This window comes from Taurulus bubalis, assembly GCF_910589615.1.
Source record: "Taurulus bubalis genome assembly, chromosome: 9".
NCBI classification, from domain to species: domain Eukaryota; kingdom Metazoa; phylum Chordata; class Actinopteri; order Perciformes; family Cottidae; genus Taurulus; species Taurulus bubalis.
In genome coordinates, this window is record NC_136597.1 from 14,077,379 (window position 1) to 14,096,032 (window position 18,654).

General features: G+C 39.6%; 1 protein-coding gene across 1 annotated transcript in view; it reads right to left on the minus strand.

Annotated features, from left to right (window-relative positions):
• The window catches only part of LOC306741626 (voltage-dependent calcium channel subunit alpha-2/delta-1), a gene marked incomplete at both ends in the record, with an annotated part of 61,774 nt that extends 44,557 nt beyond the window's left edge, over positions 1–17,217 (minus strand). The window contains 3 exons of the mRNA XM_079223939.1: positions 11,007–11,123; positions 11,334–11,415; positions 17,129–17,217. Coding sequence (XP_079080065.1) covers positions 11,007–11,123; positions 11,334–11,415; positions 17,129–17,217 — 288 coding nt within the window. The remainder of the gene's footprint in view (positions 1–11,006; positions 11,124–11,333; positions 11,416–17,128) is intronic.
• Between the last annotated feature and the right edge of the window lie 1,437 nt (positions 17,218–18,654).

Sequence of the window (18,654 nt, forward strand, 5' to 3'; positions counted from 1 at the left end):
TTTAGTGGCGACTGTACTTTCAAAAGTCACGTCCGGTGTGAACGGCCCCTAAGTATGTATTTATTTGGTCTACTGTGCTTTTTCAATACATTTTGTCTTGTTAACACTGCTCTCTAAAATTAGTGGCCCTTGTATGGTCACCTTGTATGTTTTCTTTCTTGTATGTATTTGTGCCAAATGTCTGTAAATTTGATATGGACATTCAGAACCCTCAGAGGATGAATTTCAAAAACATTAGCGATCATCTGATTTCCCCCTCGTCTTTTCCCTTATCTTGTGAAATATCAAACATCTACAAGATGGACTGTGATATAATTTGGTACAGCCATTTGGTACAATTCCAATGTACTTTGGTGATCCTCTGACTTTTCTAGGACCATAATAATGTAATTTCAATTCATCCAATATGTTGGCTTATGACCAAATACCTGCGAAAATGTATGCCATCCCCCTCAGCGTCTATTGTACTTTGAGTTTGGAAATTAATACAACAATGTTTGATTGTTAAAGATGCTAACATGCTGAGCTCAGGATTTAGCTCAAAGCTTCAGCCTCACAGGTCTACTAGCATGGCTTTAGACTAGTCTTGTTTATTAACAATACACTGTATATATATATATATATATATATATATATATATATATATATATATATTGTGGAAAAGTTAAGGGGTTAACCATACAAGATCAGTGAGATCCCAAGGCAGTCGGCCAGGAGAAACGACAAACATAAACAAACAATATTGCACAAGACTGTGTATGTTAATCCAGATCAAACCTTAGCGTGGCCTGTACTTCTCCAGCTGTTCAAGGTACTGTAATGACAACTCTGTGCAGGAAAGCAAAGGGGCACAATTTCATCTACTTCCAAGGTACATGGAGAATAATAAAGGCCACACGCCAAAACAGGATTGTCTTACAATAAATGGGTTATGTATACTACAACTAGTGTTGCTGGAGTTTTGACCTCCTTAACCCTGTGGAGGAAAGCATTGGCCTTAAATAAACCCACCTGTCTGACTCACTGACTTTCTTCACAACAGTAACGTTACCAAAGCCTCACAGAAACTCCACTCAGGGATGTGTTTTTAAAATAAATGCAATATGAATTGATGGCGTTAAACTTTATTTATAGCTTAATCTCCATCTGTTGGATTGTAAGACAATATAACAAAGGCCATATTAGAACTGTGCATGAGCAAAGACTAGATGAGATGCTTTTAGTACATGTCATTCTGTGCTTTTACTAAGTGTGTCGATGGCAATGATTCCATTCTTGATCAACAGTCTCATTCCTTTGGCCTCCAGTCCTGGGCTCTGTTCCAGACCTGTCTCCACCTCCTCTGCACTGACTGTCAGCAGATAAATATACACCCCATTTGAGCCATACGCACACATTCACAATAACACAAAATAGTGATCACAAAGTTTTCCACACCATGTTCACCATGTGCAAAAATAGCATGTCTCGTCACTGCATCAAGTATTGAATCATATGTTTTTGATTTAAAAATTGTGTCCATCAAATACTCAACAGTGATGCTTGCTTTCACCAGACATTGACATTGTGTTTAGATTACTTCAGTGATTCAGTCTAGAGATTTACCGCTGAATCAGTACCTCCAATAAGGTAGAACGTATGAGTACTCTGAAAACATGTCGGACAGATATTTGGTGCCTTGTGAAACACTTTAAAGCCACATTTCCACCTAGCACTCCAGTTAAGCTCAGTTTCTTACATTTTACAACAGTTATTTTTGCGCTTTCATCAAAAAAAGTCATGGATAGTATAATTTTGTTACATTTATTTTCAACTAGAAGGTGTAGTTAACACTAGTTTGTTAGAGAGAATCTTCAATAACGCAACCAGAAACATCTTGCACAAACCCATCATTTTTAAATAGCCTACCTACTGTCAGTAGCAACCACAATGTTTGTATTCACCTGACCAAGATGTTTTAACCCGCTGCTTACTTGCTTTATCAATGCCTTTCTGAGTATTTAGAGGTTTTAACAACACAGGTAGAACTGGGTGTGGTTGTCTTTTATCGCCTTCGTTTCTTATTGTAAGTTAAATTCAGTGACACTGATACTACAAATACATTCAAGGTGACAATAGTCAAAACAAAAACCTAATTCTTCATCTTTTCATTCAAGAAGGTTTTCATGAAAAAAAGGAAAGATAAGATTGAAGACTATGATAATGTGCCACCTGAGGACAGCAGGAGCAGAAGTTCTTATCCATGCTGAAAAGACCAAGTGCAGAGGGTTGTCATTAATGCCATTAATGTCAATGTAACATCACATCATGTTAATGTCACACCAATGAGCTGAGATGTATCAATATGAACAAATCTAGACTATCTTTCAAATATGTTTAATTTGCTAAATGCATATGTATATTTTCACTGCAAAGCAGTGTGTGTACATATTCAATTCAGAATGGATATTGATTACAGGTATCTCCATAATGGTGTCTGTGATATGATACATAGATGTATAAGCAACAGCTGTTCAATACTTTATACAATATGTGTCATGCTCGAGCAATTTGTTAACATTAATGAAGAATACAGAATATTTCAATGTATTCTTCTCCCTCACACACTTACTGTAAATAAACATGCACATGCAAATACAAACACACATACACACTTCTAAGAGAGTGGACCGACAGGGTTGTTAAAAATTCATGACAGGGCTTTGAGAAGGCTCCTCTTCCCTCTGGGAGATATGGGGGAGGGCAAGGAGGGGTCTACGGGGAAATAAACTAATTACCCTTCACTTTTTTCTCTCTTTACTCTGTATCCCTTTCTATCTCTCTCTTTGTCAAACATGTATACAGGGAGAGGTTATCAGGCTTCCAAAAGAAAGCAAAGCCACAATCAAATCCACTCTAAACTACAGAACCTGGATTTGATTAGACCGCTCCCTGAGTGACAGCTAGCGTCTCTAAACTGGCATAACAGTTCATTACAGAGACACTGTGAGATGCCGTCTCTGCCAGTTGATTAGAAGCCAACGTTTCTCATTTGAAAAATACAAATTTAGCACGACAACTGTTTCGTTAATGGCAGCGCTAACACACTCCTGTAGTGCGATCTAGCCGCTCATTAGTCTTTCTCTCACTTATTGTGGTATAGATATCCCAGCTTCACACAATAATGAGTCCACTCTGTCACTGGATGACCACTGGAGACCTGAGAAGAGCCACCGTTCCCCTGCAGCTGTAATGGATGAAGGAGAGGAGAGACTGAGAATTGGATCTATGGGCGCTGGGAAGTTTAAGTGGAATGAGAAGCTTCGGTGAGAAAAAGGAGCAAAGAAGAAAAGGAATTTAATGAGAATCATAAAATCTTACACAATGAGGCAAAAACATGTGCAAGCAGAATTGCTGATACATATTGGATATATCTTACTCCCAGTTGAACATGAGAACAGCCTAATGATGACCGCAACAACTGTGACTATTAATATTCCAATGGCCAAATAGGGCACGTAATATAATAGTTCTCATTTCATGCACCTTCCCTTGTTCATGCACATTGATGCATGACGTCATTACACTACAGCCTTAGAGAGCATAGAAACAGTCAGAGCTGGCCTGAGTGTTGGATGGCATCGGGCTTGGACCTGCTTGCCCCACAGAAAGATATTGTCATTCTGCCAGGGCAGCCCAGCAGCCCACCATGCATTTAGTGAGAAAGCAGAGCACAGCTTAAAGGATAGACAGGGAAGATGAGACAGGCTCTGCTAAACCTCACAGAGCCTCCCAGACTCCCTGTGTGCGTGCGTGCGTGTGATTGTGTGTATGTGTGTCTTAAGTCTCCACACGCCTGAAATCAATGGGCCATTCAGAGCACACTGCCTGCTCCCCCAGACAACAAAGCAATACCCACAAGAGTAGTAACGGTCTAAAAGATCATTAACACCCACATCCAGTCTTGTCTTTTCCATCGCCGTTTCTGACAATGTGTCCACTTTCATGAACGCTGGTTATCTATTCGCCATAATGAGTCCCAACTCAAAGCCATGACAGGGGAAGTAAACAATGGGGAGATGTGAAGGGTGAGTATGAGAAGCAGAAAAGAGAAGAGTCTGAAAATGAAAGAGAAAAAAGACATGTATGAGTAGATTGATTAATGGAAAGTCCAGTCCAAAGAGAGAAAAATAATACTCTGACTCAGCATGATCAAAGTGTTCGTACTTCTCATTAAAATGTTGCTCATGCGAATGAACAGTGAGATATATACAAGGGAGGTTGTTCAGTAAAGAATCATGGGGGCTTACGCAGCGATGCATTAGCTTGTTTCCTGCGAAAGTGTGTGTGTGTGTGTGTGTGTGTGTGTGTGTGTGTGTGTGTGTGTGTGTGTGTGTGTGTGTGTGTGTGGGCGTGCATGTGTAAGGAGTAATGACAGAAAAGTTGGAGATAATAAAAGAGCAGACTTGGGAGAAACAGGAAATGGAAAATAAGGGAGATGGACAGACTCAAATGGAGGAACAGACGAGACTGGAGAAAGGGTAAGAGATAGTGATACAAAAGAGTACAAAGTAGTAAAGAGGACAGTTGGACAGAGATAGAAGACAGGAGAAATGACTGAGCATGATAAAAGAGAGACAGGGGTCAGAAGAGATAAGAAAAGGTTGATTTCCTCTGCAGTTTGACAGAACAGTGACAAAAGGCCAGGAGCTGGACACGGGAAAGATACAGTAGACTGGAGAGAGAGGGCGACAGAAACAGAGAAGTGCAAGGATGAAAAGAAAAGGAGGGGAGCTGAGTAAAGGGAAAGAGAGAAAGAGCAGAGGAATCTGCAGCTCAGAGAGCCCACAGAGAGAGCCGTGCCGCTCCACATGACTTCTCTCATAGGCCAAACCCTCCAATGGGAACAATATATCTACAGTTGCTTCCAGTTTCATTTCTCTCTTTGGCTCTTTTGCTCTGATCTTAAAGATGTGTGTATCTCTACTGCCCACTTCAGAACATGTATAGTGTGCGCCACCAGATCAGATTTCACAGGGAATTTGCTGGATTTCTTTCCAGCAGAAACGTTGATAATCTTCTAAATAAAGAGGGAAAACGAGAAAGGGACCACTTTCTAGCAAAGCATTCTTTATAATGGGTTTATAAGTTGTAACTAATGGATTCATCAGTGGTTAATACATTGTTTTACTAACGGAAGATTTAGATTAGCTGTGAGTTACGTTGTTACTGCCGAGACGGCAACCCAATATGAGCTTCACAAAAGCTCTTCAGAAAACTATTGGTGATATCACAAAAGCTATGTCCGTATTTTATACAGTCTACGGTTACAATGTATGCCATTACACTGGGTGCCCTTTCCTTAGTGAAGACAAATTGATTACAAAAGTGGAACTATTACAACTCTAACTTGCTGCAATTTCCTGTAAGGCAAACTTAAAAAACAAAGCAATGTGGAAAGGCATGGTGGGACTGTAGTGGTAACCGTGTCAGAGACCAACAATGCTCCCGTGGATTGTGTTTGAGAAACTGTATCTCAAACTGGTGAAAGAGAGAAGAGACCATTAACCTCGGCACATCTCGATTACTGTACTTATAACATATAAAGATCACAATACTAATAATACAAATAAAAACATATCAAATGTATTTATTACATTTATATTAATTATGTTAGATATGAAACAACTGCATCTCTTGACAGTGAAAGGTTGTGTCCGTCTCCAAATCAAGTATTCAAATGTTACCACGAGCATGTTGTGATCCACCAACACAGCTTGGATTTCATCTCAATGTATGTATAAGACACTTGTCCCTTGTCTTCCATAAGTCTAGTTAAAATTCCCCATCTGCAGTGCTACCTCCCACTTCCTCTCTCTCTCTTTCTCTTTCTTTCTCTCTCTCTCTCTCTCTCTCTCTCTCTCTCTATCGTTCACTGTCTATCCAATACACACACACACACAATAATGCAAACACATGCAGACACCTCTTGACTGTTTAATATGATCAGCGCAGAACGAAGATGGGAGGTTGAGTAACATCTGTTCTGGAGATGGAATATCTCTGATCATATCATAGCCTCTTTTCATTACTGTGTTACATTGGCACACACACACACACACACACATGAACACATAATAATGCCACATCTTGTGCTCATTATTATTACATTGTGACAGCAGTCAACAGATTAATACAAATATGATCCAACACCTGGGGCCCACAGACTATTAAACACATGCACAAATAAAACTCTTAACACACGCCTCTAAATGAAGGGAACTGGATAACTGAACTGAACAGCATTACATAAGGAATTTTGACGATGACAACCCTTAAAATATATACTGTATTTTATATGTATTCTAATCCAAACTAATTGGAAATGTTGCCAAAACCCATTTGTTTCATAAATTTTTTTGCAAAGTTGCTGTTATTTGACCTTATATTCCTCTTAAATGTAGACGTAAAGGTACAATCTGGAAGGGAAAGCCTATTTGTGCAATCCAGGGTGGTACAAAGAATTAAAAAAATATATTATTGTGACAATACTACTGGGTAGAAGCAGGAAGAAAACACATATGAGTCTGCTTTTGTCATGTCCCATGCAAGTAAGACACAGTGTTGGTGAATAACATATTGCTTTGCTTTAGCTTTTTGGTAAGTATCACAGTACGTAATTAGCAAGGCAAGATCCAGTAAGTCTGACCTCAACACAAAATGTATAACGAGGCTGAGGAGGAAAAATATTTCAGAAAATTAAATATGTTTAAAACGTTGTTAATGTTATAAGATGTTATGTTAATATTGGTATTGACATTGAGATTATCTGTAACAGCAGGGAATTTAATAGACTAACTTTTATTGAATCATGCATTAAGGATAATAACACACATTTGTGTAATGCAATTGTGGTATTCAATGTAGATATTTCAGACAATATTTTGTAAAAAATGAATCATGAATCATGATCAAGGCAACTGTAACTGACTGAATTCAAAGCTAACCACAAAGAGAACTGAAGACTTACAAATTTGCCAGCAACTATAGATATCATTACTAAAGTATGGCATAATCTAATAGTCATCAGTTCATATCTAATTTTAATATGAAGATGCAGGCGAGTCAATTGTTCCTATAGTTCATAAATTACAGATTTACAGAAGCTCATCACTCTATTGTTTTTCAATGATGAATTGTCCTTACATGCCACACACACACACGCACAGACACACACACACACAGTACTGGGCCACCTGTGTCTTGTAGAGTTTTAGTGGTGCTGGTTGATGTATTACTCTGAGTAATGTTGTAGAATGTCTCATTAGTCACCGGACTGAAAAAAGATGAAAGGAAATAGCACACACACACGCACACACACACACACACACACACACACACACACACACACACACACACACACACACACACACACACACACACACACACTACTGTACACACAGGAAAACACAGACACACAGACTCAATTCATGTGGTTGTTAAAAAAAGAGAATAAACCAGACATGGCTGCAGGTTGTTAGCAAGACAGAGAGTTGGACTGTGGACCTGTGAATACTTTGGTGTGTGAGTATGCATGGATTTCTGTCTAGTGTATTTTATCAGTTCCCTTTTGCATAACAGTTCTGAAGCATCAATAATTAAGTATTTAATTACAGTGTACATAGGCAGCAAGGCCAAGAGAGAAGGCTGTGGATGGGGGAGGGAGAGATGCGTTAAAGTAATTAGATCTAGCCTCCAGCACATCACACTCTTACACTATGTGGTCAACTGCTTTTGACAAAGACTCAAGGCTTTAGCAAACTACACTATTGGGGAAGCGCTACAGCGATGGAGAGAAAATGTTGCTAATAGTTTTCTAACAGCTAATATATTTTTACCAACTATAGCCGTGAGCTGCAATGAGCTAGCAGAGCCAGCTACAGTTACAGAAAGCTAAACTATTAACAGCATTTACTCTCTATCTGTGAAATGCTTGGCCAATATTATGACGATCTCTTTTTGATAAGTCTGTCTTCCTTTTATAGCCATCCAGTTATTGCCAATGCTGGAATATTAACTGTTCCTGCAGGATATTCCACTGTTGAATAAGGCTTTCAGCATCTGAAGGGACATGCAAATGCATCTGTGTGGAACAGCCAATAGCCAATAGGAAAACCCTCTCAGTGAAATGACCTGTGATTGGTCAAAGTCTCCCTTCACAGGCTAGAGAGCCAAGAAGCAGAAGTCTAGTTTTTACTTACCACTTGAATAATAATTTTCTGAAAGGTTTATTGTTAATTATTGCCCAATGACTTCTGCAGAGCTCCACTTGTTTAGCATATAAATAATCGTGTCTGACTAAGTTCATGTCTATGTGTGGAGGAGTTTGTCTGACATGTTTCTTTCATAACAATGGAAACTAGGGGCCTCTAGAAATGTAGAGAGTGCTCTGTGTTCACAGATATAAGAGTGACTGATCTAAGAGGACACTCAATGGACTTCACTACAGGAAGGTAAAGTAGTGAAGCATATAAACAGCCATGTGTAATAAAATGAATGAATATGTAAATTAACTTAATAGGTGAAGCAATGAAGATAGTTCAAAACATGTTGGACCACCCCTTACTGTCCTACGCATATAGCTGCATTATGTCACAAGTAACAGTTGATAATGACCATGTTTATTTGGTCAGGAAAGGCAAACCAAAGGGAAAATGAGAATTGACTCGAGCCACTATAGCTACTATGTGTTACATCTCAGTAGTTGTGTAAGTGTGTAAGTGTGTGTGTGTGTGTGTGTGTGTGTATTTCCTGTTGATATGAAGCACCAGTATACATAGTAAAACCTTTGATAAAGCAATATCTCCTAACAGTGTGTAGCCAAGTACTCATTAATAATGCATGTTACGTGTACATAAAATCCTTCCATGCTTCCATAAATAAGTGTCACACTTATTTATGGAAGCATGATAGAAGCACATCGACACGCACACTTGTTTCACACACCTGTGGCTAGGTAAACTGTGGCCCTTCATAGGTCATCCATCATGCAAAGTTAGAGATCAGGGACAATAAGAAGTGAGGGAGAAAGAGCGAGATAGAGAAAAATGGAGAGGCAAGGGGAGGATAAAAGTTTGAAAGCGGTTGACAACTGAGTAAAAGCGGCTCAAGTGTCTTGATTTTTCAATTATATTGAAATTAAAAGTCACCCCCAACCTCAAATCAAAGACACCCAACAAGAAAAGATCTCCGAACTGGAATGAAGATTCTGTCTGATTGAAGTCTTATAAAGACCCCCACACTAGACTGTTCGTTCTATCTGTCACTCCATGTATCCATCAAGTTCATGCATGTGTCTATCTTTCACATCATCCCGTCTTCCATTTATCTCCCCATCCATACATCTCAGGGCAGACAATTCAATATCAGTGTGCCTTAGGGTGACATGTAGGTGAGGATGACACACAATGACACAATAAAATGCAAGAATGATCGATGTCCGGAGGTTTAATGGACTGTCAGCATCAGGCAAGCTGACCCCCCACCCACCACCTACCCTTGCCCCATGCCACACACACACACACACACGCACGCACACACACACACACACACACACACACACACACACACACACACACACACACACACACACACACACACACACACACACACACACACACACACACACACAACCATCTCTCTTCTATAACTTGGATAATGCACTGAAGCCAATTTCCTTTTTGTTGTTTACGCATCTTATGGCACCAGTACTCGGAAAAATGATAAGAACACCAGGGTGTTTACTTAACATACACAAGACAGACACTTGGCAGGAGTTGTGTTTATGGACATTCATAAATACTCTCTCTCCATTACTAATAAGACAACAATGGTGACGCCTTATAAAGGCAGAGGAAGGGGTGCTGTGAACTCTGAATGTATAAAAACAGATCAAACTCCGGATGAGAATCTCTGACCCATTTCTAAGTAAAAACTGGTTAAAAGGGGGGAAGAGGGAACATCCCCAGGGTCAAAGCTCTCATTACCACATTGGATAATGCAGAAGAAAAATGTCAGTCCTCTCTCTCTATTCTTTTGTTTGCATGCTTCACCCACTGCTGTCATAGCATATACAAACTATAATATATCATCCATAAAATACCACAAGAGACCACCTCACCACTTAAATATCCGTGTGATTTTACAAAATAACCACAACATTCGGATAATAGCTTGTGACAAAGTAATGGCCTCCAGAATTGAGAAGGTTGTTGACTGATTTCTTCCTAATTTTTGTTTCCCTCACAAGAAGCCTTTCGATATGGAAAAGGGCCAGGGATCCTGTTGCCAAGTGATCAGTAAAATGTTTTGAATGTGACTTCCTCCATTCAGCAGATAATTTCCACCAAACCCAAAGCAATCACACTTGAAAAACTAGTGTGAGACCTAAGCCAGATGAATAATTAATTAAATAGATTTCCAGATGGTGGTGTCATTGCAACGGAATGCAAAAATGTATAATCAGATTATTTAAAATCAAAATTTCAATTATTATTTTATATTTATAACTGGGGTTCCATTTATCCGATAGGGGCATAATGTGTAATTGATCCCCTACCTTTTTGAATGCAGGAGTGTCAAAGATCTGAATACAGCAATGATTAGTGCAAAGATGTGGAAAATTTGCCTTCGATGTGCAACGTAAAAACATAGAAGTACAACATTTTAAAGATTTATTCAGTCTTAAAACGTTGACCAGATTTCAGATTTCAGAGTCTGCTTTTCAATACACATTGCTAAAATTAACAAAGCTCCCAATAGTTGAAACAAATAGACTGAACACATGATTCACCGCATACACTTTGGCTATTGAATATACTTCTTCAAGTCTACACTGTCTTGACAAGAAGCAGACGGAAAACTTATTTTCATAGTCCTGGTTAATGGAGCTATCATTCTGCACAGCTTTAAAACCAAAGTCAAATTGCAAACTGACAGTTGGTTCCTCTAAGTGGACTGATTCGTACCTCCAAGGCAGCAGACCTCTTCCGCAGCAGCTGTTCAATTTTCCTGGCTGCTCTTGCCACCAGCTCCTCTGCGTCGTTCTGCTCCACAGTATACAGGTGTTGGTTTCTCAGAAAAATCTAGACAGAAAGAGAGAGTAGTCAACGTGTAAAATCCCACACATAATTGAGGATTTAACAAATTCTCATGTTTGAAAATGTATTTGTTTTATTCAACAAAAAGAACAATATATTATTTGATCAATTGATGTATGTGGGAGATCCATAGCAGTATTAAAGGTGCTAAATACAGAGCATTAATAAAGCAGTAAACAAATGTGCTGTTTATACCTGAGTGAGGCTTTTCCCAGCTGTGGCCGTGTCTGCCAGGGTTACAAGCTCTTTCTGCATCTGTTCAACCCATTCTTTAATCCTATGGGACAAGGAAAAAACACACAACCAATCATAATCGTGTATCTCAGATGTAACCAGTTTGGAAGAAACATTTAAAAGTGCAGTTAAACTGTCAACAATCAAGTTATTTTACGTGTATTATCTAACAAGACCACCTGGACGTGTAAAATCAAACAAGACCAAAGAGAATCACTCTGATAGGTCAAGCTAAAATGTACACCAATCAAATATCTGGGAACAAATACAATGTCATCTAATCAAATACATGTTATTTGGTGTCAACCAATACAATTACTTTCTGAGAATTTCAAATTATGTCAGCCAATCAGATAAGTGTCAACCAATGTTGTGACTGGTGACACTGATGTGAGCGGACAGGCGAGAGGTCGGAGGTGGCCAGGATCAACATTTTATGAGAGCTCAGAGGAGATCAGGTCCAGCTTGCTAGTGCCACACACTGAATTATACCTTTCTCTCATCCACCTCCAATCATCTTGTCCAACCACAATAAGCTCACAGCAAGTGTTAGAATATACTGACAAAGTAAATCACTTTGTGCATCCTGCCTTTACAGCGGCGGTGGATAGAGATAGACGAGAGAAGAATGTCAAAGGCCAAAGACATTATGCATTAAGTGACACAGTGACTTGATAAAATTATCTGACACATCTAGAGGTGCATCTGGTTTGAGAGGCTTGCAGGATCAAACTGCTTGTGTGCATATGGATGCATTAATTCACCATATACACCACACACACACACACACACACACACACACACACACACACACACACACACACACACACACACACACACACACACAAATCCATTAATATTTGATGAGAATGATAACAGGTTGGCATGGGATACAGATGCTCTCATTGCCATGCATTCATACTAACACAAAGTCAGTTGTGATCTTCCCCAATGGCAAAGTGATATTTTATACTCACCCAGAAAATATTTCTTAAAAAATGCCATTGCAGTAATGTCGTGAGTGTTATGCACATCGATGCTCAATACAGAAGAGGGAAGTGATACAATGAAAACAAAGAGCGAAAGGTATACGATCCACAAGCCAGAAAATATACGGTATAGATACATCAGAGACACAAAATCCACAGTGGGTTAAAATACTGAGCAAGTACACTTGTGGAGAAAGATGAGACACATTGCAAAAGCGGGAATACCAGAGGGGATAGCACAGTTTGAAATTGTTTAGGAAAAGAGAGGGTAGGTGGGAATACTAGAGCAGGGTCAGCAATAATTCTGAAGCTAACCCTTAATTTCCAAAATGAGATGGTTTCAGGAAAACACTGGCTTGGCAGGGCTTTATGGTTATGTGAAATAGATGTCCAGCTACTTTAATGTATGTCAGGGGGATTTAGAGCCACCAAAAGGTGTTTGGGTACTCCGGTTTCATCTGCAAACAGGAGCTAAATAGACCAGTGGTGTTAGATCCAACTATAACATTAACACAAGATGTGTTTTTCATTTCGTTGGTCAGTTCTAAAAAACTGTAAAAAAAATAGTGGAGAACCTTGTTTGATGATAACAGTCATCTAGTAGCAGTTCTCTGGCTTTTTTATTATACCACATGATCTTGTGTGCCCAATTATCATGGGCTTGTAGATTTTCAATTCTCCATTATTTCTAATGTATGGTGGCTTAAATGGTGATATCCATTAAGGAAAATTATATCTGCTGATGAAAATTATGAGATTTGATCAAAGGCTCCAGAATAACTTTAAACCTTGTGGTCAGTGGTCACAGGTTACTTTGTACTTATAATTACTCTTTGATAATGTTCATATTCATTCGTAAGTTATTGTTTCTATGCATTATATTTGTATATTGTATATTAATGTTATGCTTACAGTAATCTGTTATATTACATTTAATTAAAATAAATCAAATTCTTTATGATTCTCCCCACATAGTTATTTTAGCTACAACTATGCAAGAGATGTTGAGAAACTGCCAGTTTTTTCCTCTCCTCTTTTTGCATCTCTTTCACTCTCTTCTCTCCTTATGAATTATCTTCTCTTGATGCTCATCTCTTGTCCCCAAATCTGAAAACAATAAACTGATTGTAAGGTATTTTAAGTGGACCTTGGACCCCTGAGTTCTCAAAGCTTGCAGTATTGACAAGTCAATTGTGAGTAAAAGTGTATATGTTTGTGTGTGTGTGTGTGTGTGTGTGTGTGTGTGTGTGTGTGTGTGTGTGTGTGTGTATGTTTCCAGGGACTTGACATTCAGAGAAGCAGAGGGCCTTCTCTCCAGAGTTTAGCTTCTGTGAATTCAGCTGCTACCAGTGTAAATCTCTATAACAAAAACTATCAGGTGCTGACAAATGGATGAGACAACCAAGGCACTGGTGCAGTTTGTGGCCAAGGAGTTCTTCTGCACGTCCAATCTGGATAGACTTTTTTTCCTGAATGTATTCAAATATTTCGGCTTCATCTGAAGAATAGCTCCTCAATTATTACGATACTGAATGTGTATTTGCTTTGTCCATATGTAACTACCAAATGTGCACTCACTTGGCTCATTATATACAGTAACGGTCCAATAACAGTAGAAAGTTATGCTACTGCTTTCAAAAGTCCTATGCCTGTTGCTTTTTTATGAATATTTGCAGTCAAATCCTCTCGTTTAATTTGCCTTAAATGGTCAAATGTATTATGCATAGGCATGAAAGGTATCTGAACAATAACTCCTCATCCTTAAATCATGCATTTCTAACCATCCCTTGAGGTCCCAACCTAGTTTAATGGCGATGCTTCATAAATACCATAAGGTGAGGCCTTTCATCCCGTCATAGTTGATCTATGTGAAGTCAGATCACCTCCTGCATGTAATGTATCTTATTTCAGCTCTTTCCATACAAATAGGTGAATTAAAGTTATCATTATACTATTGCCATCACACTTGTATCACATCTTTTCAGTGGCTAAAATAGCATGGTGATTTAGAGATGCCTAAACAGAAATAAAGTCATTGTTGTTGAGCTGAAGTAGCACATTTTTTTCTGCTCTGGTAGCTTGCTTTGATTACTACAGCCTCTGGTACAACTCTGGATAATTAAACACACACATACAAACGCACATACAAATGGCAACTAGGTCAGACACTGCCCTACATTGTTTTTCAGACACAGGAAGAGCAAATGAGAGCCAAACAGAAAGAGAAACAATACACGAAAGAGAGAGACAGATGTTGTGATGTCATAACTTTGGCACTAGATTAATACACTGGCCCATAACGTGTATCTCGGTGGGCGGCTGGGTTAAGCTACAGTCTAATTACACATCAGTATAGAGGCAAAGACATCACCAAAGCAGAATGAGGCATGGAAACACCAACATCGATGCCCCAAAACAACCCCGGTGCTCGGCTCACATTCTGTAGCCTATACTAAAACCCAAGTGGCCAATTCAGTCCTTCTATAGCCTAAGACGTAGCTTGATATACAGGGGAGGATTTTTTGGTTCACGCTCTGTACAGAATCATTTTATTTTCTTTCAACCGTTATCACCTTAGATTTGCAATACATGTGGGCTTGTTGGTGATCTGATTCTGAAATATTCCTAGCACAATCCTAATCTTGTTTTTTATTCACTTTGAAATGTTTGCTCTTCACGTCTATGGCAGTGCGACACGTTTCATCTCCAATGTAGCTACTGGAACAACAGAGCTATTAAGGAACTGAAAGGGATGCATTTGAATGAAGCCACTTTATTAATCACACTCCAAACAAAAACAAACGTATCTGACCGTAATATCATAGCAATGTTGAGTATATTTCACTCAAATCTCATTTGTGATATCTAGACATGCAGAGTCAGTAATTTAGAAGATTAATGTGGACTCAATCATTTAATGATTACTTTTATACTTACTTACTTACATATTATAAACCCCTCTGAGGCAAATATATTTTTGGGTGGGATTGCAGTGATGAACAAACTTCCTGGAAGATGATCCAGGCTGTAGATTTTCCTCAACAGAGGATATAAAAAAAGATCCCTATACACAGCCTCCTTTTCTTCAAATAGAGATTGAATTTAGCAACAAATTGAAGGCCATTGGAATATAAAGGTTATTGAATGGTCACTATCACGACAGCAAACCCACGGCAGAGTCAGCTTCCAGATTAATGGACATTCAGAGTGGATGCTGGAGCCTGCAAGACTTCAGGCTCCATCTATGGAGATCATGACATTGGGCTTTGTAAACACAAAGCACTGAATAGAATTTCCTTTGAAACACAGGTATATTTGCTGTCACTAAAGGCTATACCTAAAGGTTGCTATAGAAATGTATGTTCTGCTATGGCAGCCCGATAGCAGTAGCTCATTGACTTTAATTGGTGACTTTTAATTTCTGAATTCAAATACAAGCTTGAGTGTCTTTGTAACTTTTTGTTGGTGCTGTAGAATTGTATTGTAAAAGCTTCGGAGCACCACATACTTTCTTTGTGGACTCAGATCTTTTGGAGCGAGTAGCCAGATTACTTTTCAGTGTTTCATGCTAAACTGGAGTACTCAGAAAATCTCGACTGTACTCAAGACAAACCAAATCCAAATTTGAACAACGATAATTGGCCCACCTGTGGCACACTCCTTTCAAGCAACTCACAACAAAAACATGCTCAGACATGCTGACAGTATCTCTTCTGATCGTAGTATCATATCATATCACATCATATCCCATTGCATTGCATCATATTGTATTGTATTGCATTGCGCTCGGAGGCATTATGTATATGTTCAGTCCACTTTGATATAAATGAGTGGGTCAACATATTACAAATGTCTGACAGATGCCAATGTTGCATGCACATTGGGTTCAATGATATACAATGCAGACAGGTAACTACACATATATGGACATGTTTACTCTTCAGTGCCACTTTTGATAATGTATCTTAAGAAATGTCCTTTGTTTCAGCATCAATGCATGTAAATAAAGGTGTAGCCCACGTAGAACTAAAATCTGTTATTGTTCCCTAACAGATTGATGGGTCTTGAATCAATCCAAATACTGATACAATTGTGTGTATGGTTATAAACTCAATATGCGGATTTTACATCACTCAAACTGTTGAATTATCTGTGAATATACCTTCAATGTATACGGTCATAAAATGACTGTTGGGCTGTATGCTGTTGGGTGGCTCTTAACAAATGTGTTCATGTGAGCAATCTTGTGAACATGGATGAAATTACACATCAACTCAAAGGAAAATTAACAAAATCGCACGTTGCAAATTAATCATATACTGTTCTGCCATATTTGGACGACATAACATTATTGTAGTATTACTGGGGAATGAATACCACAAGACTAGACAGGATTCTTCCAAATTCCTAAGGGCCACACGCAAGTGGCAACTTTTGTCATTTTACATGAAGGAACAAGACCAGACGAAGCCACTGTAACTCCTCGACAACTTCACAGACATCTTATCTGCTGATTACGGTAACCAAGATCCATCACCGCCTGGAGGCGAGCATCCAGAGGAAAGCTGAAACATGGTCTACCTTCAAGATGACCAGTGGTGCGTGAATGAAACGACCTGCCCATCCCACTCTCCCTGAACCCGCCGACACACCGTGAGTGGCTCATTAGCCTAATGGGCTCCTTGTGTCTAAACAACGAGCACTTGAAACGAGTCTGCGGACCAGAACAGCAACTGCTCGAAATGGGATTACAGGGGATGTACTTACACGAGCTGTGTCGGAAACTGCGATGCCAAATACCCGTCCTGCCATAACAGGACCAGAAACACCCAGGCTCGTACCCTGCAGGTATCCATTGTAAAAAAAAAAGAGGGGGAAATTCCCCGACACGCGTCAACACCAAATGTGCTCCGCTCTCCTTCGCCGCCAAAGAGTGGGAGCGGTGTGCAGAAGCAGCTGAGTGGCAGTCTGTCGCTCCCTCTCAGATTAACGAACCTTGACACCTCTAATCTGCTCACCCAGCCATCCGGCGCTCTAACAGGTGAAACTGGATTTCTCTCTCTCTCTCTCTCTCTCTCTCTCTCTCTCTCTCTCTCTCTCTCTCTCTCTCTCTCACGCACACACTCTTGCTCAGTCTCTCACTCACACCTCACCTCACACCCAGTGCTCGTTTTTTTCTTGTAATTTTATTTTTGTCAGTCTTCAGTGCAATTTAGACTTTTCCCAAGTATGTAGATCTAATAATACCCAAACATTACAATGCATGTGCTATTTCAATTTCAATTTTGGTCCAAAAAGCATCACTCTATATGTGTTTTCCTTCCCTCAAGGTGTACAGCATTCCCGCATTCCCTCTTTGGAGCAACACATTGTGTGTGTTTTACCTCCCTATAAAGAAACACCTGCTAAAGGGAGGGTCTGACACAGGTATGTACCACCCACGAGCGCACCCATTGAATACAGATGTGGATTTGGCTTAAAATGCCCTACAACCTTTCAATTCCCTCAACCTGGAGAGATGGGAGAATTGACTGGCTTTGATAGCACAATTTTTGCCAGTCGCTATCAGTCATCCGAGTAGCATGAGTGGCAGCGAGGAGAGAAACTATCCCACATGGGAATCAGTGCTAGTGTGACAGATCTATTGATTTCACACACATAGTGTACAATCTTATGGGCAAAGCACAGTCAGAGCCCTATAAATCTCAGTAGCATCAATCACATCTGTTTTAAAAGACTGGATTTGCAGCTATATGTGCTGTGTATCCTAACATGCATGTATAAATAAAGATACAAGCTCCTGCGCAGGATACCGTAAAAACAGTTTTTATCATTCTAAATTAAGAGCATCAACACTTTGATTAAATAATTGAATGTTAAAGTGAGAGCATAAATCTACTGTGTGTGTGTGTGTGTGTGTGTGTGTGTGTGTGTGTGTGTGTGTGTGTGTGTGTGTGTGTGTGTGTGTGTGTGTGTGTGGCATGGAGGGAGGGAAGGGCAGCACAAGCAAGATGCTTGGGGATTTGGTTATCAATCGTTGCTTGGCAACCGCACACCATCTCTCGTGTCCTCTCACCCTCCCCTCCTCCCTTCCCCCATTTTCTCTCTTTGTGTCTCCCATCCCAACCTCTCCACTGGCTCTCACTGTACTGCTGTCCCCCATCAGTTTCTCCACTATTCTCATCCCTTCACTCCCTTCACTCCTGACACATCACCCTCTCCACATTCTCACTCGCTGCACTTTTCTCACACTCATTTCCCCCTGTAGTGGAAGAGATGCACCTGCTGATGGG